Consider the following 24,552-nt stretch of genomic DNA (forward strand, 5'->3'; position numbering starts at 1 on the left):
CAACATGGGACACTCTTTAATGAAGGATGTGCGTTAGTTGCTCAGCTGCAGCCCATCAGGCTCCTCTGTCCATGAGATTTTCCAGGCAAGGATACTGGAGTGGGTTGCCATTTCCTTCTCCAGGGGATATTCCCAACCCAGGGATCGAACCTGGGTCTCCTGCACTGCAGGCAGATTCTTTACTGACTGAGCTACAAGGATGGAAAATTATTAATATTTTTAGCCTAAATGTGAGCAAAACTCTTTCCAAAGGTGAATTTACCTTCCTTTTGATCCCTCTTTTTAAAAAAGGAACAATACCAACACACCATTTTAAGCTTAAACAAGTAAATACCTGGAAATCTTAACCAATGTTTTAGATTCTGCAAAGGATAGTGAGTTATTCACTAAAATGAAAGAAGCAAACTATTAAGCTTTAAAAATATATGTTTAAGATAATCTTGCTTTCTAACAACACCTTTCTCATGTTACAAACAGAAAATCATACCATCAATTATGATTATTCTAAAGATGAATTAAAGTGCTTTAATTTTCTAAGTCTTTAAACATTTTCATAAAGTTTACATATACTAATCCATAAAAAAATTCTTTCTCAACCCATATACTCTTTAAGATATTTCTAATAGTATTGGAGTTTTTACTTTGGTTGCTTTAAATCATAACTAGATAGGATCCTTCATGGTTCAAGTATGGGACATTAATCTTTCAGATCATAATCTTTTCCTATTGGCTATTAGAAAAGTGACCTTAAAATGCCTCCTTGATGCAACTAAAAAGAGAAATAAGACTTTTTGCAAGGAGGGGTTGGGGAACTATTAAAGCAACTTTGTTTATATTTTCAGGAATAGTAACTATGCTACATTTTTAAACAATTATATGTGCTATTTTATATTCTTCTGGCAGAGAATAGAAATGGTTTAGTTGTATTTTTAACCACATAGCCCTAAGGTATTTAATCTTTTTCCAAATCATCATAGTACCTTTTGGTCTCAAGGATGTCTGATAGACTCGGTCCAGGGACCCAATGCTTTAAATAATCAAAACTAGCATTTTCTGTTTTTTGTTTAGTCTTGGATTTGACTAAGTGCTAACTGAATGATTCATTAATAACTATACATTTCTTATTATACATATATAAACGCTCATGTTATTAAATCAACAATCTTCAACAGGGTTGTAACCTTTTGTGGTGGTTCTAGTATTGATTTTCTCTAATAATGGTAAGGGCTTTGTATAAAAATAATAGTAACATAATCAGTAAAAACTGATTAAAAGTGATAATTTATTAAAGCTTTTAAATATGGGTATTTTTCATGAGGACACAGTTAATTTAAAATAATCTTTGGATAAACAATTTCACATCCTGAACTGTATTACATCAAGAAAAAGAACACCACTTTTTTGAGGGGCAGAAGAGGGAGAGATATGAGCACAAGGTAGTTTCGAATAAGGACGGAGAACTGAATTTAAATACATTTAAAAATTGATATGTACATATATTTGCACTTTGAGTAAATTCCAATGGGAGTCATTTGAAATTTCCTTGGGGTTCCCTTGGTGTCATAAATAGCTCAAATTAAATGCTATAGTAACTAGATCAAACATGGCATCTAAAGGAGAAGGGGAAAAATACACTTGTAATGATAGATCTAATATTGATACTACTGGGTACAAGAGAGTGTCTATATATTTTTAATTGTATGTTTGAAAAGAATATGTATATATATACATATGTGTATATGCAGAGTAACTCTAGAAGGATACACAAGAAATTGGTAACACTAGTTGCTACCTTTCAGTGTCTATCAATCTGGAGCATCTAAATTTTGTACTATATGCAGGTTTTCCCTATTAAAAAATATTGATCAAATAAATTTAAATTACTTAAAAAACCATGTCAAATTAAGAAGAAAAGATTAATTTTTGACATTACTCAAGAAAATACACTAACATATAAACTGTTTTTCTACATAAATTTGAGTATGACAGAGTAACTGTGATCTAAAAACTCAATTTTCACAAGACATTAAATTGGGAAAAACACATTTCCCTGTACCTCATTTCTACAGCATTGTGGACTATAGATTGTCTTAACAGCATGCGAACATCTCTCCTCTCTTCCTCTGATGGGCTAGCCATGAGCCATTATTTCTCTATGAAATTCAAAGAATCTTGAAGGAAACTCCAGAAAGATTTTAAGAATCTGAATTTGGCAGGGATAAATATTACATCTGTATTATTCTGTTGGCATAGAGTCAATTTTAAATTCTCTTTGTGGTTTACTTTAGATTTTTATCCTGCCAAAGATGTTTGGTGTTTTGGTAAAAGACAGACTTCAAACTATGTGGTGACTAAGCAAAGTTCTTATATAAAGCTTGGAATAAGATTTTATAAATAGTTTCAATGAAAGATACTTGGAAATAAGCAGGAAAAAAGAAACTCATGAAAAAATTACTTTCAGTACACTACTTCAAGTTTCCAATCAAGTCCTATTTAAATATTAAAATAAACATAAAATCTAAAGGAATGATAGTACATATATCAACTTTCCATGGCAGCTGCTTATTAAAACTGAATGTCTGAGGGTATATTCCAATTTCATCCTCTTCAGATTGTGCAGCTCAGATAAATGTTTATTTTACTGAAAATATTTGCAAAATTACAATATAAATACATGAGTATATTAAGATAGGATCACTCTATATAATGTATTCTTATCCACATATATAAAATGAATGCAGTAAATATAGTATACTCTTGATGAATCGTTAGTACACAGTGTTTCTTAGTAAAGTACATACAACCTATTATTAAGCAACAATTATCTACTTTTCAAATGTACATCTTAGGAAGTTTTCAGGATGGAAGGATACACTAAATCCCCTAATACCCTTTTCGGTTGGTGAAAGTTAATTCTTCTGCAAATTTTGAAATAATGTCATATTTATTTTGGCAATTGTTCTTAGTTTCTTTGCATTTCCTTAATTTGAACTTTATGTCTCGAGTCTGGTTATTTTCTTAATGATGCCATATCAGCCAATCATACTTTGAATTCTAATACAGTACCAGGTACTGTCTTTTCATTAGTAAGTGAAACATGCATCAAAAATGAAACGGAATCATTAAAAGCTTTTTTTTTTTTTTTTTTGCACAAATTCCCAAAATTCATTTTCAGGGTATTATGGGGAGTGTCAATTAGATATAATCTCAACTGTAATACTAGTCTGGGCTAGAAAGAGTTTTATTAATTGATTCTAGTCCTTACGAATACAAATATGAACTCTAAAATTCTTTGTTAGGTGTCTTGGGATTTACTTCAGAGGTATCTTCTAGCCTTCTCCATGACACTGGTTGAATGGAAACTTGTTACTACAGCAGTTCCAACACAAACATATGCATGCAAGAGCTCACCCTACAGATTCTAAACTACACAGTTTTTGAAACACGTCCCACCAGTCAAGTGGCATAAATGTACATCTTTTATATACAAAAGGTAAAGTGCATTATTAAATTAGTGAACTGACAGATTGTCTGCCTGGACCATATAGCTTTCAAATAGACAAATGTGAAATTCCCCCATTAGAACCCATTATTTCAAGAGGTTCCAACTAGCTTTTCCACCCTGTCATTTATTTTTTGGCCATGCTCTTTAGTGCAAATAAGCTTGTGTTTGACTCAAGTTTAAGGGACATGGCAGTTTGGGGCTTTAACAAGGAAAATTATAAAATGTGGCAGAAGTTGAATACTTTTATAATACATTGCATCTCTTGCATATAAGCAACAGATTAGTGCTGCTTTCAATTGGTAGGAGCACACTGCCAACAATGAAGAGGAACCCGTTTCCAGATTTCGTACTATCAGCTTATATGATTACAGTTTTGAGTCTGTACCACATTATGCTTGGATTATTATGTGCAAACATCATCAGTGTTTTAGAATTATATAGTGAAAGAGTAATTTTGGTTACTAACTTAAATGCTCACTTTTTGATTGCTAACATCCAGTTGCCTTAAGAGTTTTATATCTTTAAGGCAGGGATCCTAGTATTTTGAAGAATACCATGTACACTTGCAGCTCCATTTGTGATACAAATGACAATAAATAAAATGTATATTGCACAGATAAGAGTAGTAGCTTATTTTATAAGATACATGGCAATACATGTCCTAATACCAGAGTTTTGGACTGGATCTTACTGGATTATGGCTAATGAATGATTGGAAATTTTAAGTATCAAAAAATCATAGCATCATTTCCTTTTTCAGTGAACATTAACTTTGGGAAAAAAAGAAACTAAAGGACTGGCAGAAGGCTTAATGATTTTAAAGTATATTCAACTGCCGGTATATATGCATCTATGCAATCTATAGCTTTGAGATGGTAAAAACTTTGAAGTATATTTTCTACATATCACGTAGAAAATTTGGCTGCTTAACCCATTTTTAACTTAAATTGTTAATGAAAAATTAAACTAATAATATTTATATACAATGAGTTAAAGATATTTACGTCTGACATAGTAGTGTGTGTCTATATATATAACACATATATACATACACACACACACACACACACATATATATATATATATATATAGACACACACACTCAAATCTTACCAGAGTAAAATCCAAAAAGGAAATTATTTAGACTTAACGGATATAAATATATTAGAAGAGAAGGTTTTAAGAGAGAGTACACAGTCACAGCAATGGTGATAGGAATGCTCAAATAGTGGAATATTCACAGCTCCAGTTTGCCAAAATCTGACAGGTTAATTATTATTCATAGGCACTATGATGGGCAGCAAAGCAATCAGTAGTGTTGTAATTCAAGGGCACACCATTCCTTCCTAGACCCCAAAGCTACTTTTTATCAAGCCTATAATAGTTACTTTACAGTGAGGACTGTTTAAAGATCCTTGCTACTTTTAGAGTCTCAACACCCACCATGTGCTATTAACTCTAGTACTAACATCATCTTCTAACCTTCAGCTGTTCCACAGTGATCCAGATGGTCCACAATTATAACGAACTAGTGAGATTCCTTCACACTGTTTGAGGAAACCGGAAATACAATCCGTAAGCCAACACCAGCATATACGTCTGAGTTACTGACTGCTTGTTTTTAAGTAACATGAATTAGTGAAACTCATTTTCTTAATTCATCTCGTTTAGTGACCTTTCGGGGGACATCCTCTGGAGGGAAAACAACTGCTAAAATAATTGTGAATTACTTATAGCATATAGAAGAAGAGCTACATTCTGATCTCAATCCGTGCAGTCAGCTCTCATCAATGAGAGCTATATTTAGGGGTTGAAATCAGTATTTGGCTCCTAAACATGATTATATGGACTTATTGTGTGGGAGGTGAGTAAAGCCAAGAGAAAAGACAGTAATTTCATTCAGAATAAAATGCAGCTCAACAGATAAAATTTCAGTCAGTTAATACAGGGTGGGTTGGTACACATATACATTATATCCACTTGTTTAAAAAACTGCTTAGGTGTTGGAAAATTGCAGTGGCACTTTCTGGAAAGTAATTTTTCATACAAGTAAATGGGTGAGTCTTGTGTAAACTTTTTTAAGTATCATAAAGAGCACCTTGGAAAATGCCTGAATTTTCTTTTCAAATATGCTTATAACCAATCTTCAAGATAATATTTTTTCAGGCTGAAATTTTATGTTTATTCTAAATGCTTTTTAGAAAAGAGAAAACTTCTCCTGGAATTAAAACACCTGTAAAAGTCAGGTTTATACTGGAAGTGTTGAAATGGTCTTAAGGTGCTAAAAGTGCTACTAAAATATATTATTATAGATGTATTTTTATATATCAGATAACTGGTGCACCAACCCCTCTGAAATAGTGTTAAAGCAGCAGCAAAAAATGTAACACCTTGAGTCTATGATATATTTTGGGAAAGAACCTCTTACAACCTTCAAATTAGTATGAAAAGGTAAAATATCAAGATTTCCATAGCAAAGCCATAGGATGAAGCCTCCCACGCAACAGTGACATAAAAAGTAATTCCTGAAACTTTGGAAAGCCACTAATAATGTATGGTACAATCATCAGAGGTGAAGATAGGATTGTAACTAGCTTAGAATAACCAATAAAAACTTTCATGGCGTTGGTATAGCAACTATAAACTGTAGGGTTACCACAAAATTTGAAATTATAGCATACTATAGTAACTAAGATTTGATTCTTTAATGGGACTGTTTAATATTCAGCTATCCAGTGGACAATGAATATATTTCAACTTGTCCTTTTATAAATAAATAAATATAATTAGAATAGAAGTCAATTTCTGTTTCTGTGGTAACCGTCCTACAGGTAATCCTAGCAGCTTTTAATGAAGTAGGCATGGAATCCTTTTTGGGGGGAACTTATTAAGTAGAAATTCACACTTTCATATTAGGTATATGTATTTTTTTCAGGCTTATGTCATAGTGCAATGTAAATCTTAGCTAGGGTACTTAGAAGGTCAGAATGTCATACTTTGTGCTGATTTGCATACTTCAATAGTCTGGAGCAGTTGAAGCAGCTAAACTATTTAGCTTTGGGAAGGCAGGAGTTCCCATAAGAATTAAGAGTGTTCTACCGGTAACATAACATGAGAATCAGACTCCTTGAAGTATAAACTACTAGAGGTATTACTGATAACAAAGGGCCCCCAAAGAGGAGAAATTTCTTCAAATGAGTATGGATCAGTTCTTTTTGCCAATCTATGATTTTAACTTTTGCCTGATGGAGTTCATTTTCATCTTAGTCGAGGCATACTTGTTCTTCACCACTGGCCCTTCTGCCATCCATGCTCTTTTCTTTATGGCTGTTGCAAATTTTCCTCATCTCTTCTTCATACTTGATAAAATTCTCCCCAAACCTTGTCCAAGCTTTGAACGGAACGGTAATAGTATTACGGTAAGGTGGTCTCACCTCACTTACCTTCAGGAAAATTCCATATTTATTAGAGCCCACATCAAAGTAGAACCTTTTATTGTCCACTCTGAAAGAAGTCCCCTCAGGGAGTTCCACGGGGTCGTCGTCTCCACCTCTGCGTTCTTCGATGTCTCCTTCGCCATAGTCTTCGATGAGCTGAACCAAGGCGTCGCGGAACTCGATCATTCCTTGAGCTGGGAGGACAATAGTCTGCTCTAGGCCCAAAGTGTGGCCAAAATAACCTATCATGCCAGTCCCCCGCATCATGGTTTGTCTAATCCTTAGGAAGCGACCCCGCTGGTTTTCCTTCAGGTCTAGATAGTATTTCCTGTTGTCCCTCTCGATGTAGTCTGTTTTGAGGACACTGTGAGGGTGCTCTTCGGACCCCACCGAGACCGGCGGGGAGGGCGCTGAGTGCTTCTGTCTCCTCCTGGAGCTCTGCTCTTTGCCGTGACCGTGCTCTTGCCGGTGGCCTTTCAGGCCCAGGTGGGCATAGTGCTCGATGAAGTCCCCTAGACAGTCCTTCAGCTCCGCTGCCACCGACAGGGAGAGGGTCAGTTTACTCTTTCTGATATTGTCTTGCCGGCCTCTCCCTATCCAGACTTCGGCTATCTTGAGGAACCGGCCCCGCGAGCTCTGCTTCACGTCTAGGTAAAACCTCTTTTTCTGGATGTCCACTCGTTTGGAGGCCAGCTCCTGGATTTCGGCTGCGCCCCCAGCCTGATTAGGGGTGGCTGAAGCCGCGTAGTGGGGGTAGTGGGAGTGCTGGGCCTGGGGGTACAGTCTACTCTTGCTTAGGCCAGAGCCCCCTACATTCTTGCCGCCGCGGCCACGGCCGCCGCCGCCGCCGCCGCCGCCTCCCCTTCGCCTGGCTCTTTCCATCTTCAGCTGCAAGTGACAAACAGACACACGGGGTGGGGTGGGGGAGGGGGTGTTGAGAACAATCGCAGACGCCCCTCGGCCTGCGCTGCCCCAGCCTCTGCCCGGGACCCCCACATCGGGCCGCCGCAGCGCCGGGCTCCCCGCCTCTCCCGGACGGGCTGCGGCGGCCGGGCGAGCGGACTGGCGGGCGGGCGGCGTCTCCCCGGTCCGCACTGGGCGCTCAGCATCCCTCCGCCGCCCCTGGCCTCCCGCTCCCGCTCTGCGCCGGGCCGCCCGCCTCGGGCTCGGCAGCCCCCGGGTCCCCCAGTCAGCAGACACTCACATCAGCACTACCATCATCGCCGCCGCCGGTGCCCTTCACGACCGCCGCCGCCGCCAGTTCTCGGCCCCTCTGTGGCAGCCGCCGCCCCCTGCCTGCTCCCCCGCCGCCGCCGCCGCCGCCGCCGCCGCTCGCACCGCCCCGCGCCGGAGCAGCCGGGCAGGGGCATCGCCCGCGGCGCCCACCGCCGCCGCCGCCCCTCCAGCGGCCGCTGCGGGGGCCGCCGCCGCTCTCCGGGCACCGGCCCGACGCCCGCCGGGGAGGAGGGGAGGGGGCGGGGAGGGGGGCGGCGGGAGGCAGGCAGTGGACCCCGCCTCCTCCAGCACAGCCCGCTGAAGCGAAGATCGGGTCTCTGGCTCTCCTCTGTGGCCCGCTTTGACGGAAGCCCAGCGCGTGGGACTGGGGAGTGAGCGTGAGGTGACCGGACAGGTGTGAAGATGGAGACGAGGACCCGGCTGAGGCGAGGCTCTTCTGACTTCTCCAGGTACAGCTGAGATGTAGGACTCGGGCGGCCCACCGGCTCCCGCGCGGAGACTACACTTCCCATAGTGCTTAGCGGCGGGGAGGGCCCCCCCTCCGCGCATGCGCGCCGCCTAGCCAGCTGGGCTAGGGTGGGAGGGACTGCAGCTCGGCGCTCCGCGAGCGGAGGACTTGGGGGCGTGGCGGAGCCCGGACGGGGGGGTGGGGAAGGTCTGTGTCCCAGGAGTGACGCGTTTTTGCGTGCGCCGTGATCCTCCCGCGTGGGCTCCGCAGCGCGGGAATGAGGTCTGTTGAATCGGTATCGAACCCGGATACCTGGTTCGAGGCTGTGGTGTTGGGTCGCTGCACAGGTCATCCAGCTGATGGACGAGTCCCGTTGAACTGGCTCATCTCAGGGTAACGTGTCCCTCCAACCTTACTTCAGGCTCCACGCCCCGGGGTATCTTTCTAGCCTTCTCCGACCAGGAGGTTCTCACTACCACAGAGTAGGTCTCTGGACTTTGGGTGGGAGGTTCCTTAAGGATGGACATTTTCGTTCTCCTTTTCCGCCTCCCTTTTGTGTAATGTAACAAATCATGTTGCATTTTTGAATTCAAAATATTCAGTCTTTAATTTTTTTTTTCCTGGTTAAAATTGAGTTGTTTTCTGGTTATGTGTCAGTATGTAAATATTCTCCCTACAGAAGCGGATATTAACATCCGTAAGATGCTAATTTAGTAGTGTTTTAAGTCAGAGTACTTAGGCATGTTAATTTTTAGGGAGTTGAAGTCTATGGGTAGGGCATTATTAGATTTTCATGCTATTGAACAGTGATCTCCCCTTTCTTAATTACACAGATATTTACCGAGCGCCGCTCTAGGTCCATCAGTGAACAAAACAAACACAAATCGCTCTGTTTTGGCAAGTTTGCATTTTGGAGAGAGATAGGCTGTAAGTCAAATGCCTGATATGTCAGAAGGTGAAAATTCCGTGGAGAACAATAAAGGAAAGAGAGATGAGGTGTGTGGATGAGGGTAGGGAACTGAAATTTTACGGTAAGGTGGTCAGGCAAGGCCTGGCTGAGAATGTAATTTTTTTGAATTAGTGTTTATTGGAGTATAGTAGCTTTGCAATGTTGTGATAGTTTCTACTGTACAGCAAAGTGAATCGGCTACATGTATACATATATCCTCTCTTTTTGGACTTCCTTCCCATTTAGGTCACCACAGGGTACTGAGTAGAGTTCTTCCTGCTGTATGGTAGGTTCTCATTAGTTATCTATTTCATACATAGTATCAGTAGTATAGTTGTGTTAATCCCAGTCTGGCAGTTAATCCCCACCTTCTCCCCACCTTAGTGTCCATACGCTTGTTCTCCGCGTTATGTTTCTGTTTCTGTTTTGCAAATAAGATCATCTGTGCCGTTTGAAAAGGAACTAAAAAGCCTCTTGATGAAAGTGAAAGAGGGGGGTGAAAAAATTGGCTTAAAGCGCAACATTCAGAAAACGAAGATCATGGCATCTGGTCCCATCACTTCATGGTAAATAGATGGGGAAACAGTGGAAACAGTGTCAGACTTTATTTTTTTGGGCACTGCGGATGGTGACTGCAGCCATGAAATTAAAAGACGCTTACTCCTTGGAAGGAAAGTTATGACCAACCTAGACAGCATATTCAAAAGCAGAGATATTACTTTGCCAACAAAGGTCTATCTAGTCAAGGCTATGGTTTTTCCAGTAGTTGGACTGTGAGAGTTGGACTGTGAAGAAGGCTGGGCGCTGAAGAATTGATGCTTTTGAACTGTGGTGTTGGAGAAGACTCTTGAGAGTCAGTCCCTTGGACTGCAAGGAGATCCAACCAGTCCATTCTGAAGGAGATCAGTCCTGATGCTAAAGCTGAAACTCCAGTACTTTGGCCACCTCATGTGAAGAGTTGACTCACTGGAAAAGACTCTGATGCTGCGAAGAATTGGGGGCAGGAGGAGAAGGGGACAACAGGATGAGATGGCTGGATGGCATCACGGACTCGATGGACGTGAGTTTGAGTGAACTCCGGGAGTTGGTGATGGACAGGGAGGCCTGGCGTGCTGCGATTCATGGGGTCACAAAGTTGGACACAACTGAGCGACTAAACTGAACTGAATGCCGTTTGTCTAGATTCCACATATATGCGTTACTATATGATATTTGTTTTTCTCTTTCTGACTTACTTCACTGTTTGTTAGTGTTAGTTGCGCAGTCGTGTCCGACTCTGTGTGACCCCACGGACTGTGGCCTGCCAGGCCCCTCTGTCCGTGGGATTCTCCAGGCAAGAATACTGGAGTGGGTAGCCATTCCCTTCTCCAAGGGATCTTCCTTACCCAGGGATCAAACCCGGGTCTCCTGCATAGCAGGAGGATTCTTCATCCTTTTTGCCACCTGGGTAATTTTTGAGTAAAGAGCTGAAGGAAGTGAGAGAGCTAGTTTTGTGGCTATCTGAAGTAAACGAAAGTGCAAAGGCCCTGAGGGAGCCTGCTTGGTGTATTTGAAGAGCAGAACTCTATAACTGGTTAATTAAGCAACAACTTTCCATTGCCCTTCTGTCCAGCCCCAGGTAACCTCTCATATGCTCACTCTCTATGAATTTGCTTATTCTAGATAGTATATACAAGTGGAATCATATTTATTTTTTTGCATCTGACTTATTTCACTTGTCATAATGTTCTCAAGGTTCATCCACGTCATACCATGTATTAGAACTTAATTTCTTTTTATGGCTGAATGTGTTTCCGTTGTGTGTACATACTATATTTTGTTTATCCATTCGTATGTTGACAGACAGTTGGGTTTTCCCCCCTTTTGGTTATTGTGAATAATGGTGCGCTGAACATTGGCTTACAAGGATCTACCTGAGTCCCTGTTTCCAGTTCCTGTTTCTTTTGGGTCTGTACCTAGGAGTGGACTTGCTGGATCATATGATAATTATGTGTTTAGCTTTTTGAGGAACTGTTTTCTATAGTGGCAGAACCATTTTACGTATGAAATTTTTTTTTTTTTTGGCTATGCTTGGTGACTGGTGAGATTTTAGTTCCCTGGCCAGGGATTTAGTCTGGGCCACAGCAGTTAAAGAGGAGTCCTAATCACTGCTACCAGGGAACTCTCAATTCCATATGAATTTGAGGATTACCTTTTCCATTTCTGCAAAAAAAGGCCTTTGGAATTTTGATAGAGATTGTGTTGAATCTGTAGATAGAAAGTCTTTCTTTCCATGAACACAGGTGGCATTCCATTTGTTGTGGTGGAACTTGTCTTCTTTGTGAATGAAATGTCTTCTTTAATTGGCAGCAATGTTTTGTAGGTTTTGATGTACAGGTTTTTCATTTCACCTTCTGGGTATTTTATTTTTTTAGATGCTATTGTAAATGAGATTGCTTTTTAAGTTTCCTCTCAGATTGCTCATTGCTGTTGTCTAGAAACTCAGCTGATTTTTGTGTCTTGATCATGTACCCTGTAACTTTGCTGAATTTGCTTATTAGATTTAGTAGGTTTCTTTGGGATTTTTTTTTTTTAATAGACACAGTCATGTCATCTGTGAATAGAGTTTTACTTCTTTCCAATTTATTGCCTTTTATTTCTTATTTATATCTAATTTCTCTGGGGCTAGAAATTTCAGTACTCTGTTCAGTAGCATTGGTGGAAGGAGTATCTTTGTCTTGGTCTTGATTTTAGGGGAAAAGATCTTCAGTCTTTTACTGTTGAGTATGATGTTAACTGCGTTTCTCATAAGTGCCCTTTATTGTGTGGAGGAAATTCCCTTCTCTCCCTAGTTTTCTGACTTTATATCATGAAAGAATATTTGATTTTGTCAAATGCCCATGTCAGTTGAGATGGTCAGGTGTATTTCCTTCATTCTGTAAAAGTTACATATTACATTGATTGATTCTCTTATATTGAGCCATCTTTACGTTCCTGGGATAAATCTCACTTGGTTATGGTATATAATTCTTTAAATTGAAACATTTTTTAACAGAATCACTCTGACTTCTGTTTTGAGAAGACAGTGGAGGTGACGGAAGTAAGAGGTAATGTGGCTTGAACCAGGGTTTTTCTGTGCAGGTGGTCAAAGATGAGAAGTGCCTCCTTTATCTTATGTCAAGTTTCTGTATTTACATGGCTCTGTTTCTGAACATGATATATTTTGTTCCATTGATTTATATCTATTTTTATACCAATTCCACACTACTTTAATTTCTGTTTTTGTGTACTGCATATGTTTAATAGAGGAATTCCCTGGGGCTTCCTTTGTGGCTCAGCTGGTAAAGAATCCGCCTGCAATGTGGGAGACCTGGGTTCAATACCTGGGTTGAGAAGGTCCCCTGGAGAAGGGAAAGGCTCCCCACACCAGTATTCTGGCCTGGAGAATTCCATGGACTATACAGCTCATGGGGTCGAAAAGAATTGGACAGGACTGAGTGACTTCCCTTTCCCTGGTGGCTCAGACTGGAAAGAGTCTGCCTGCAACGTGGGAGACCCAGGTTCGATCCCTGGGTTGGGAAGATCCCCTGAAGAAGGAAATGGCAACCCACTCCAGTATTCTTGCCTGGAAAATCCCATGGATGGAGGAGCCTGATGGGCTACAGTCCACAGGGTCTCAAAGAGTTGGACACGACTGAGCGACTTCACTTTAGGAGTTCTCAAACTGTTTTTTATGTTTAATAGAGTGAATTTTTTGTTATTGGTCTTATTTTCTCAAAAAATACATTTTTTTGAACGCTCTTGACTATTTTCTTCTCTTAGTGAACTTTAATATAAGCTTGTGTGGTTTGTTGAAAAATCTTGCTGATATCTTTTCTTGCTGTTGCTTCTGGAGTGTATTGATTTAATTAAAGTTTTGAGTCTTAACTGTCCAGGAACTCGGTATGTCTTCTCTAGACCTTTTTTGATGTTTTACTAAGCTTGCCTAGTTGTCTTTAAAATGGGTCTTAGGTAGTTTACTTTAAGTTTATTCCCTGGCAGATTGTCATTTTTGCTGTTATTGAGTTTAGATATAAATTATACTTTTTAATTGATTCTTACTCATATATAGATAAGTCCCTTCATTTGGATATGCCCATCTTGAATCTGGTCATCTCTGGAGTATTTCAGTCTTTTAATCAAATCGATAAAGTTTTATAAAATCAGATTACCTCAAAGTGGTACTGGGGGACAAGTATTACAGAGACTTTAGCCCTTTGATAGGAGTTAAGCTTACCTCTTGTGAAAACTGGTTAGTAATAGCAGTCAGGCGCTTACCCCCGCCTCTCGCCTTAAAATGATCGTCATCAGCATTATCATCAACACCATCATTCTTCTGCGCTACTTCCCTTAGGGATCATATAGGTTTACCCTGTATCCTCCTTCACCTGCAGAGCAGTCAGCTTCTTTTAAAGGTGATTTGCTTTCTTTTTTGATAAATGTTTTATATATGGGAGGATTAAAAAAGAGGATGGTTTTGGAATAATTTCTTCACTGGGAAATAAGTGATTAGAATAATTTCACATTATCTCCCGATAAGTGGAACCAGTGACCTTCCCTTCCTTCCCTTCAAGCCTTTGCTTCTTTCAAACTCCAGTGTCTTGTCTGAATTTTATGATCTTCCACCTTTAGTCTGATAGGCTGGCTTTTTGGGGCAGGGCAGAGATTCACCCACTCTTTAGGTCTCTCTGAGGCCAAGAAGGTAGAGGTGTGGGATCTCCCTAGTGTATTGTAGGAATAGTAGAAGCCATTAGGAAAAATATCAAAGGTTTGTTTCGTCTTCTCATTTTGATCTGTAGCGTGAGACATCACCTGTGGTCACGTGATCTACTTCAGCTATTCATTTTTGAAGTGAGGGCACCGGAGTGCGGTGGTAAGATCACTGGACTAGAAGATAACTTTTGCCTTCTGTACCATAACAGAATTGCTCGTTTTTCCTTTTACTCATTTTATATAAACTTTCCCTGTGTGAAGAAGTTAATCTGAAGTTCTTGGCATTGGATAAACTTATGGTTGCTTTCAGAATTTTATATTAATTTTCCAATTTCTTTTTTACTCTGTCTCTATTTTTACCTTTTGCTCTTCCTTCCACACTTAAATTGATCTTATTGTAAAATACTGCATTTTTCTTTCTATCTGAAAATCCTGCATTTCAGCCCAACGCAGAGCTGTGCATCCTAAAGTTCAATATCACCCCCGTTTATTTATTTAAGTTCTGATTTTCTGTTAATTGCTTTTTAATGTTATTTTAATTCTTATTTTGATTTAAAGATGATATGAGGCTCTGTTTATGAAATTTTGAAACTTTCAGTCTGTATACTTTGTGTGGCTAATATATATGTGTGTCTGGGGCTAGTATTTTTATCCTTATAATTTATTTTTATTTAAGATAAGGGTTTAAAGAAAAGAATTGGCCACATACTCTTATTTTCAATTATATTTGTGTGTTAGTTACAACACAAGCACAGAAAACTTGATTCAAACAGGCTTAACAAATCAGGAAACTTATTTTTAAAATGAACCTTGAAGGCTAGGGGAGGACTGACTTGAAGACTAGTTTAGTGCATTGACTGTAGCTTCGTTTCTCATCTTTTCCATCTGCTGTGTGTTGGCTGCATCCTCCTGCTAATTTCCATCACTGTGGCAAATTGGCTGTTGAAGGCCCAGGCTTCCCATTCTCAAACAAGACATCTCTTGTGGTACTGTCATATAAGAAAAAAAAAATATTATTCTCAGAAGCCCCATAAACATCTCTTGTATCTCATTGGTCTCTCTTAGGTTGCAGTTTTTATTCTTAACCCAAAGCTAGGAGAATGCCTTGGGTTCAGGCCTGAGTTTCTGAATCATTGTAACTGGGGGAATGGGATTTATTTTAGATCAGTTGGATTTTCTATGGGAGCTGGCAGTTGGGGGCAGCTTCCTTGAAGCACATTGGCTTTACGAATAACTGGTCATTATCTGAATTAAATTTACAGCACTGTGCAAAAGGTGCAGGGTGGAATGGATGCTGGGTAGCCAACCGTCAATGTCCTTTTGATAATGAGTCTTATAAAATTTCATCTCAGCCCATATGAAGTGACAGGGAAAAATAAAAAGAAAAAATAGGCAGCCTAAGAAAGTTTTAAATTGACTTACCTGAAAACTTTCTCTGCAGTTTCCCAGTTTATAGTGGCTGATTTTAGCTGACTGGCTATAGCTACTTACAGAACAGAGGAAATTCATTAAAAATAATGAATTATTCAGTTGGATAGTGAAATTCAGTTATAAAGCACTTCGCTGTGCCATGGACTCAGTTCAGGTCAAGTCATGTTCCTGGTTTATGGGCAGTGTGGCTTCTCACAATGACACAGCATTATTCTTTTTCCCCTGTTGCTAGCATTTTAATGACATTTTATTGTATTTATTTGGTTCTATTTATACTTTATTTCGATTGACTTTATTAACGCAAGCTTTAACTTACACTTTAAAAATATAAATTATATATTACATGATGTTTGACAGTTATGAATATTTAGTAGATACCTATAAAGAAATAGGTCTCTCAAAAGAAAAATTTAAAATTGCTGTGATTTACTGTAGCTGAAGGAAATGCTAATGGTGGTTTTATTTACATTTGTAGTTTGTTTGCCTGGGTTATTTGGAGGGAAATTAAGATTCAATAGATTAATGAAAGCCTCTTTAATTAGGGAATTTAATGAGGGCTTTTTCATGGATTCTGTGGTTCTTTTTCCTTTGCCCCTTCCTATTCTTATTAGTGCACTGAAAAGTAGAAAAGAATTCTCAAAAACAATACAGAAAGATACCTTATAAGATATATCCTCTCTGGTAATTATAGATCGTGCATGCTTGTGTAGAAATAGGTGTGTACATGTGTCTCTATGGGGACTTCCCAGGTGGCTCAGTGGTAAAGAATGTGCCTGCCAATGCAGGAGACGAAAGTGCATTCCCTGGATCGGCAAGATTCCCTGGAGAAGGAAATGGCAACCAACTTCTGTATTCTTGCCTGGGAAACTCCATAGACAGAGGAGCCTGGCAGGCTACAGTCCTTGGGGTTGCAAAAGAGTTGGACACGACTAAAACAACAGTGTGCCTCTATATGTATCTGTGTGTGTGTATATATATATATATATATATATATATATATATATATATAATTTATTATTGTTAGTCTCTCTGTCATGTCTGACTCAAAGTGTCTAACCAAAATTTGGACATTGATAACCAGAGTGAATTGCTGAATCATTTAAGCTGCTTTGGTTTTATATTATGTATAACAAGGATGACTATACTTGTATATAAATCTTTCTGGAGAATGCTAGTTATTTTTGTAAGATTAATTTTTAAAAATGTAACTATAGGTAAAATGGTGTGAGAAGTAGAGAAGTATTCTGAGCAGAAATCTTAGTATTGTGTGAAGAAATTTCCTTGGCCTGCCTTCATGAAGATGGCTTATCTTTCATTTTCCCTAGGCTCTATGTAGACATTCATTTTCACACTAGACCATCAAACTAGTCCTTTTAATGATTTGACTATTGAAGCATTTGATTGATGCTGATAGTTAATGGACTGGAAGAGCTGAGCTCGTGCCCCCTCTGGGTTCATTGTTTTCAGTCCCGGTTTTACAGATGAGAAGATAAATGACGGGCTCTGTGGGTGCTGCTCGAGTCATTGCGGAATCCATAGGGTGAAGTAATGCGCCAGGCCAGTGTGAGTTGACAAAGACTCAGAAATGGGGAGAAAAGGAGACTTGCTCCAGTCTTCGGATAACTTCCCTCCTACTCTACCCTGATTAAGTACGTGTCCCAGACTACAACCCTCTCTCCTGTTTTGGCATATTTCTACTGCTTCTCAACTACTCATTCTATAGTGTACCTCCAAAAATGTACGCAAGTATTTCACTCAAAGAATGTTTCATAAAGGGATACTGACTCTTAACATTTCGAGAGATACTCACACCAGCTCTGGTATTGATTTGTCTACAGCCGAAGTTAGAATTAAGAGGCCTACAGGAAACTGGGTCTTGGAAATTGGTATCAAATGGGAGATTGAGTAGCATATCCATTTCTTTTGGAAAATTGGAAGGTCTGGCAAAACTGGGACCATACTGACCATTGGCAAGAGTTAGCTGAAGCAAGGTTAGTGCCTTTCAGTTTGTGCTGCAGCATAATGATATAGGTTATGGGTAATGCACGATTTTGATGGTTGCATATTTTTTATAATTTTCAAACATAAAAGCTTTTTATAAGGCAAACATTCAAAGATTTGCAATAGGTTCAATTATGTTTGAGCGTTCTTTATGTAGATCGTTTTGTAAACTACTTGAGATCTATAACGTGTATAGTTATGCACAGTAAACTTGGTTGAAAAGGGCTGTGTTGTGGCTGTATCCTTCTGTCTTAACTGTTAAATAATTTCCTATCTGTTAATCACTTTAATTGGGTATGTGTATGTTATTTATTCATTGGGAAAGTTATATGTGTTCTTTGAATTTTCTTTCCTAATTCTCATAGTTTTACTGGAAACAGAAAAGAGCATTAGTTATTATTACTATTATTAATTGATTGAACATATGCAACTCAATTGATTCAATAAAATATGTCTTTGTATCTTCAGAAACTCATTTAAAAATATATTTGATTACCCTGAAGTATTTTTTGTTTACTTTAAAATTTTTTAATTATTTAAATAAATGAAAATAAGTATTTCAGTACACTTAGTTTTTGTTTAATCTCCTTAATTAAAAAAAAATTGTTTTTTTGGATAGGACTTGTTTAGAAATGTTCATAAGAATACAGACAGGCTAAACAACAGAAAACTTTTCCTGAGGAATTAAAGACCTGTAGTATTTTAAGTACTTTTTATGCAAATAGATTTAATTTCCTTAGTTACTTACTTTCCCAGTTTTGATGTGTAAGACTGATTAAAGCTGGAATGTCATCCAGTTTATGAGTTGAACATAATAGTAAATATTTATTAACCAATAACTAAGTAGTAAAGGATTATCTCAGAATTGGATTTGGTATTCCCAGAATTCTTCACTTTTCAGCCTAAATCAAATGGAGTAGGGGTGTCAGGCAGAATATTCTGATACCTTTTCATAAAACATATATTTTACTAAACAAAAGATCTGAATGTTTGAAAGTGTCTATGAGCAAAAAATAAGAACAAATTTAAGAGACTGATAAAAGAAATAATCAGATTGAACTCAAGAAGCTAGTTACAGGATTGAACAGTTAATAGAGCCCAGATTACCTCACTAGTTTGCTAAATCTGCTTTTTTCCCTCCTGCCTATGTGAAATACTATGTTTGGGACCAGTGAGGCAAAGGAAGTAGAAAAGTTGCCATTTTTCAGTTATCTTTTAGAAGATAATGTTGAAGGTTTATGCTGAAGACAACATTAGAAGAAGATTAATGAAAAAAGTGTTCATTGCAGTTATGAATTCGTAAATACTGGCAGTGGTCCTCAGCAGGCTTTATAGAAACTTTGAAAAATGCCTGGAAGGACATTATTTGCTTGGCACAGAAGTTCCAGAACCAACTGGAGATGAAAAATGAAGTGAAAAATGAATATTTTGAAACATATGAGAAATTATAGAAACTGGAAATGTGGGGCTGGTAACAATAGGAACATAGAAAGGCTTTATGTTAAGTTCAACGTAAAAAACCTGATATTCCTAGTTATATGTTGTTTCATTCACAGAGACTCTCTTGTATATTAAAATTTACCTGTAGTTCTGAATTCTCCATTAAATGATGTCATAAGAACGGTGAATCTACTGAAATCCAAGCGGCTACAATGCCATCCTTTCAGCTTTAGGTGAAGAAATCTGATTAGCTATTTCATTACTGAAATAGGTTGACAGTCCAAAGGAAGATTTATAAGCTAAAGGGAAAATTTCAAATTATTCTGTGTGAATGACTCTTACTTTGCAGATTTTTTGAAGTCTAATTACTGGCTTCAAAAAATGGTATCCTTAACTGACATTTTGGGCACTTGAATTAACTTAATCATCACTATAGTGATCATGTGGAAAATATATTAATGTGTACTGACAAAATTTATGGATCAGAGTAGAAATTAAGGTTTGGGGGAGTGAAGTTAAAATAACTTTTAGAAGTGATTGTTTAATTGGTGTTATTTGAATCCTAAAGAAGGATTAATATTATTAGAGAAAAGCCAGTGTGTGCCTGATAGAACTTTAGCATTGCAATTCTTGATATAGAAACATTCATTTGTATTTGAAGCTGATTTAACATCATCGGAAGAAATTAACATATTTCTCAGTAGAGAAACAGGAGAAGCATTAAAGACTTCCACCAGGCTTGAAGTTCAGTTTAAGGAGATCGAATTGTTGGAGTGCTGGTTAACAGTGAAAAAGGAGATTTCAGTATGTCAGAGCAAAGCTTCCCCTTTTGTCATTTGCTGCTGCCATTGGTGCTAACAAAGCTTGTTTGTGATGGTTGCTCTACAGAGTATTAAGAATATGTTGTTTAAAGATCTAAATCAAGAATTTTGTGTAACCATGCTAAACATAAAACCTAATATACAGAAGTATTTCTTCTAAATAATTTCAAGTTTGTTATTTTAAAAGTTTGAAAATTTTAATTTTATAAAGAAGGTAGAAGTTTCACAGTATATTCACATTCCCAGATCCCATACCCAGCATGCCATGAAAACAGTTTCATTTTCTGAATGTGCCATGAACTTGAAAATGTTGTCCACTTCTGATGTAGAACTTCATTTATAAATGAATCGGACAACTGAGAGTCATCATGTATTTGAGTAAAATCAACAGATATCAAATCACTTAGCTGAATAGTTGACTCTTGATAAAAAAAGAATTTTCACACAAAAAATAACTTAGAGTCCTTGTAAAAATGGATTCAGTGGATTCAATAGAAAATGTATTAAAGAACTGGAAATGGTGTAAAAGGAATATTGGAGGTTAGGAGAGGAATTAAAACATTGTTTCCTAAATAAAGTACTCGTTAGAATTACTGTGGTAAAACCAATGTGGCTGAAAATTAAATTGGTATTGAATGTACTGAAGAACCAATTGGACTTAGGAAGCCTACTTGATATTTCCCGTCTTACAGGACTTAGAGGAGTTGCACTGGTGGGTTCTATGTGCTGGTGAGCTAGAGCTTGAGATTACAGCTCTGGATACCTGTGAACCAAGGTATCCAGACTATATTAAGAAGACTTCATATAGTCTCTTGGTGCTCATTTTGCAGCTTTCTGATGGACCCTAAGAGCTGAGACTGCTGATGGTAAATAGAGTTACACGGGTAAAATAAAATAACATTTTACCCAAGGAATTCAGCATGAGGAACGTCCAGAATAGGAAACTCCTGTTGAAACAGGTCTTTGAAATAATTAAATCATAACTTTTACTAAAGAAAGAAATTACAAGCACATTTGGGGAGACTCAACTAGAGTGCAAAGGAACTTTCTGAAATTAATAGTCCAAATCTTAACATTGTAAAAGTTCAGTAATGCAAATTGTCAAAGGACTTTGAAATGAAAGGGAGAATATTGAGAAGGAAATTAGCATCTTGGAGATCAAGTAGAAGAGATGTCTTGTAACACTGAACAAAGTTAAGGACGTCATCATCAGATAGAAAAAAATAGACATTAACAGAAGAAATTCAGGCACGTTTTCACTGAATGTGAATAAGTGGTATAGAAGGAAAAAAAGAATAGGTTATAACAATTAATAACTAAACCAGTAATAGGAGTGTATTAGTTTGTTATAGCTGCCGTGATTAAGTACCACAAACTGGAAGACTCAACAGAAATTTAATATTCTGCAGTTTTGGAAGCTAGAAGTTCAAAATCACGTTGTTGGCAGAGGTTTTTTTTTTTCCTCCCTGAGGGCTGTGAGGGAAAGGTTTGCTTCTGGCCTGCCTTTGTGGCTTGTAGATGACTTTTTCCCTACACAGTGTGTTTTTTCACATCGTATTCTATGTATGCATGTCTTGTCTCTGTGTCCAGATTTGCCCTTTTTTATAAAGACATCACTCATTTTGGATTAAGGCCGGCTCTAATAACTTTATTTAAATTTGGTTACCTCTGTAATGACCCTGTTTCCAAACAAAGTGGCATTCTGAGGTACTTGGAGATTAGGACCCCAACCTGTCTTATACTGGAGAGGCATACAGTTCAGTCGCCAAGTCATGTCCGACTCTTTGCGACCCCATGAATCGCAGCACGCCAGGCCTCTCTGTCCATCACCAACTCCTGGAGTTCACTCAGACTCACGTCCGTCGAGTCAGTGATGCCATCCAGCCATCTCATCCTCTGTCGTCCCCTTCTCCTCCTGCCCCCAATCCCTCCCAGCATCAGAGTCTTTTCCAATGAGTCAACTCTTCACATGAGTTGGCCAGAGTACTGGAGTTTCAGCTTTAGCATCAGTCCTTTCAAAGAAATCCCAGGGCTGATCTCCTTCAGAATGGACTGGTTGGATCTCCTTGCAGTCCAAGGGACTCTCGAGTCTTCTCCAACACCACAGTTCAAAAGCATCAATTCTTCGGCGCTCAGCCTTCTTCGCAGTCCAACTCTCACATCCATACATGACCACAGGAAAAATCATAGCCTTGGCTAGACAGACCTTAGTCGGCAAAGAAATGTCTCTGCTTTTGAATATGTTCATCCTATAACAAGAGGCGAATTTTCTTAAGACTTGGAATCCTTTCCACGGACTCTCTGATCCCAGGAAGAATAGAGTGAAGCGCTTTAAAATATAAAAATCCTGTAAAGTGTCTAAGGCTCCCAGATGGGAAAAATGTTACTCATAATTGAAGAAAGCCGCAGAAAAGCAATGGACTTCTTACTTGTGATGTTAAATGACAGAAGACTGTAAGAGAACATCTACAAACTGCTGAAAGACTGTTAGATGCTCCGTCAACACATCATTCTCTTATCTGTCTGAAAAAATAGGTTTTTATATATGCAAGGGATCAGCGCTTATCCCGTACATATTCTGCCTGAGGAAAGCAATTGAAAAGAACCTCTGAGCAAACAATTGAATTCAGAACAGAGATCCAGGATAGGGCAGGATGAATTGAAAAGGAAACCATAGTAAGCAATATAAACACTTACATATCCTGGTGGCTCAGAGGTTAAAGTGTCTGCCTGCAATGCGGGAGACCTGGGTTCGATCCCTGGATCGGGAAGATCCCCTGGAGAAGGAAATGGCAACCCACTCCAGTATTCTTGCCTGGAGAATCTCATGGATGGAGGAGCCTGGTGGGCTACAGTCCACAGGGTTGCAAAGAGTTGGACCCTACTGAGCGACTTCAGTTCAGTTCAAACATTAAAATGGATGATGAAATTTGTAACAAAAATGTTCAGAAAACAGTAAGGATTCTTGAAATAGAAAAGTAGTACTAGAAAGCCAACAGGCTGTAATAGCCAAAACTGTATCAGCAAAAGACAGTGGTTAAGGGTGGGGAAGTCAAAACATTCTAAGAGTTTTCCGTTACTGGATGGAGAGACAGTGTAAATGGCAGGTCTTGATGGGGAGGGGATATAGTTTTATTATTTTGCCCAGAGAGTGGAGTAATAGTGGGATGTGTAAAAAGTGAAGTTTTAACACTGACAATGGTAAAAAAGAGTATGAATGGTAACTTCACCCAGTTGGGAAAAATGGACGAAGAGTAAGAGGAAACCGAAGAGAGGAAGATAAATATTAATCAAAAATGAAAGGGAAAGCACAAGTTCTTATACTAACTGTGAATGAGATGAATCTCTTATTGAAAGACAGCATGTTCAAGTTGGCGCTGTTAAAAACCAAAACCAGAAAGGTAAACCACAACAAAAATCCCAGGTGTATGTTGTTTAAAGCCAACCTTTAAAAAAGTGATAAAGGTGAAAAGTGGTAGATAGTGGTGGATAGATAAGTGAGATTATTCTAGAAAAATCCAAACCAAAGCAAATCAAAATACATTATTGATTTTAAAGAGGGACTTGGGATCCTTTAATGGCTCAAATAAGAAATGATAAGATTTGATTTTGGAAAAAGATGTGTGAACATTGTTCATACCTAACAAGGTAACAGCTCAATAAATAGTTTAAAAATTCTATTATTCAATGACTTAGATCCTTTCCAAGAATAACCTTTATCTGATCAATGATTAAAGCCGCATGTATGCAGAAGAATTTCTCTACTGGGAATTATTCTCCAACTTTCCTTTTCTGTGTGCTTTTTATCTGGCCCAAGATATAAGTATGACTAAGTTTGATAAAAATGTTAGGTTTGTAAACACGTTTATTTTCAAATTCTTAGCCTGGAGGCATCTAGACAGAATTTTCTGTGCAAAAAAGAGTATGTACATCTAAAGATTAGACATTTTAAATTAAAATGATTTCAGTCATATAGCTGGCTATAGTGAAGAGTTACTGAGGTTTATTTCTGTTCTGGCAGTATGAATAATTACTTACAGAATTACAAGATTTTATAGCTGTTTTAATAGAGTTGTTTATTATTTGCAGAAAACAATTTTCTGGCAGTTTTGCAAATGATCTACTCTGTATATAGCAAAACTTGTTTTCCAGTTTAATAAAAATGTTTTTAAGATTAAGAATAGACTCTTTTCCTATGTGTGTTGTGTGTATATACACATACTTTGGGATTAGCTTTCGACTTTCCTATTAAGGCCTTTGGATTTATGGCAAATCAGTTCAGTTCAGTCGCTCAGTTGTGTCCAACTCTTTGTGACCCCATGGACTGCAGCATGCCAGGCTTCCCTGTCCATCACCAACTCCTGGAGCCTACTCAAACTCATGTCCATTGAGTCAGTGATGCCATCCAACTATCTCATCCTCTGTCATCCCCTTCTCCCACCTTCAATCTTTCCCAGCATCAGGGTCTTTTCCGATGAGTCAGCTCTTTGCATCCGGTGGCCAAAGTATTAGAGTTTCAGCTTCAGCATCAGTCCTTCCAATAAGTATTCAGG

The 24,552-nt window shown here is 38.6% G+C and overlaps 2 protein-coding genes across 14 annotated transcripts in view; one reads left to right on the top strand and one right to left on the bottom strand.

Moving 5' to 3' along the window:
• The window catches only part of PURG (purine rich element binding protein G), a 57,554-nt gene extending 48,879 nt beyond the window's left edge, over positions 1-8,675 (bottom strand). The window contains exons 1-2 of one of the 3 annotated variants that reach the window (XM_069573347.1): positions 8,147-8,675; positions 6,949-7,830 (exon numbers count right to left, since the gene is read on the bottom strand). In XM_069573347.1, the coding sequence (XP_069429448.1) occupies positions 6,949-7,824 (876 nt within the window). In that variant the 5' untranslated portion in view covers positions 7,825-7,830; positions 8,147-8,675. Of the gene's footprint in view, positions 1-1,676; positions 7,831-8,146 lie in introns of those variants that run through there. The other 2 variants (XM_069573348.1, XM_069573346.1) reach the window with 2 other exon arrangements.
• A 48-nt stretch (positions 8,676-8,723) lies between these two features.
• Positions 8,724-24,552, top strand: part of WRN (WRN RecQ like helicase) — a 114,416-nt gene continuing 98,587 nt past the window's right edge. For 8 of the 11 annotated variants that reach the window (XR_011253545.1, XR_011253547.1, XR_011253546.1 and 5 more), the window contains exon 1: positions 8,724-9,019. The gene's annotated coding sequence lies outside the window, so the exon portion shown is untranslated. The remainder of the gene's footprint in view (positions 9,020-24,552) is intronic. The other 3 variants (XM_069573353.1, XM_069573354.1, XM_069573356.1) reach the window with 3 other exon arrangements.

The sequence above is a fragment of the Ovis canadensis genome, chromosome 26 (assembly GCF_042477335.2).
Source record: "Ovis canadensis isolate MfBH-ARS-UI-01 breed Bighorn chromosome 26, ARS-UI_OviCan_v2, whole genome shotgun sequence".
NCBI classification, from domain to species: Eukaryota; Metazoa; Chordata; class Mammalia; order Artiodactyla; family Bovidae; genus Ovis; species Ovis canadensis.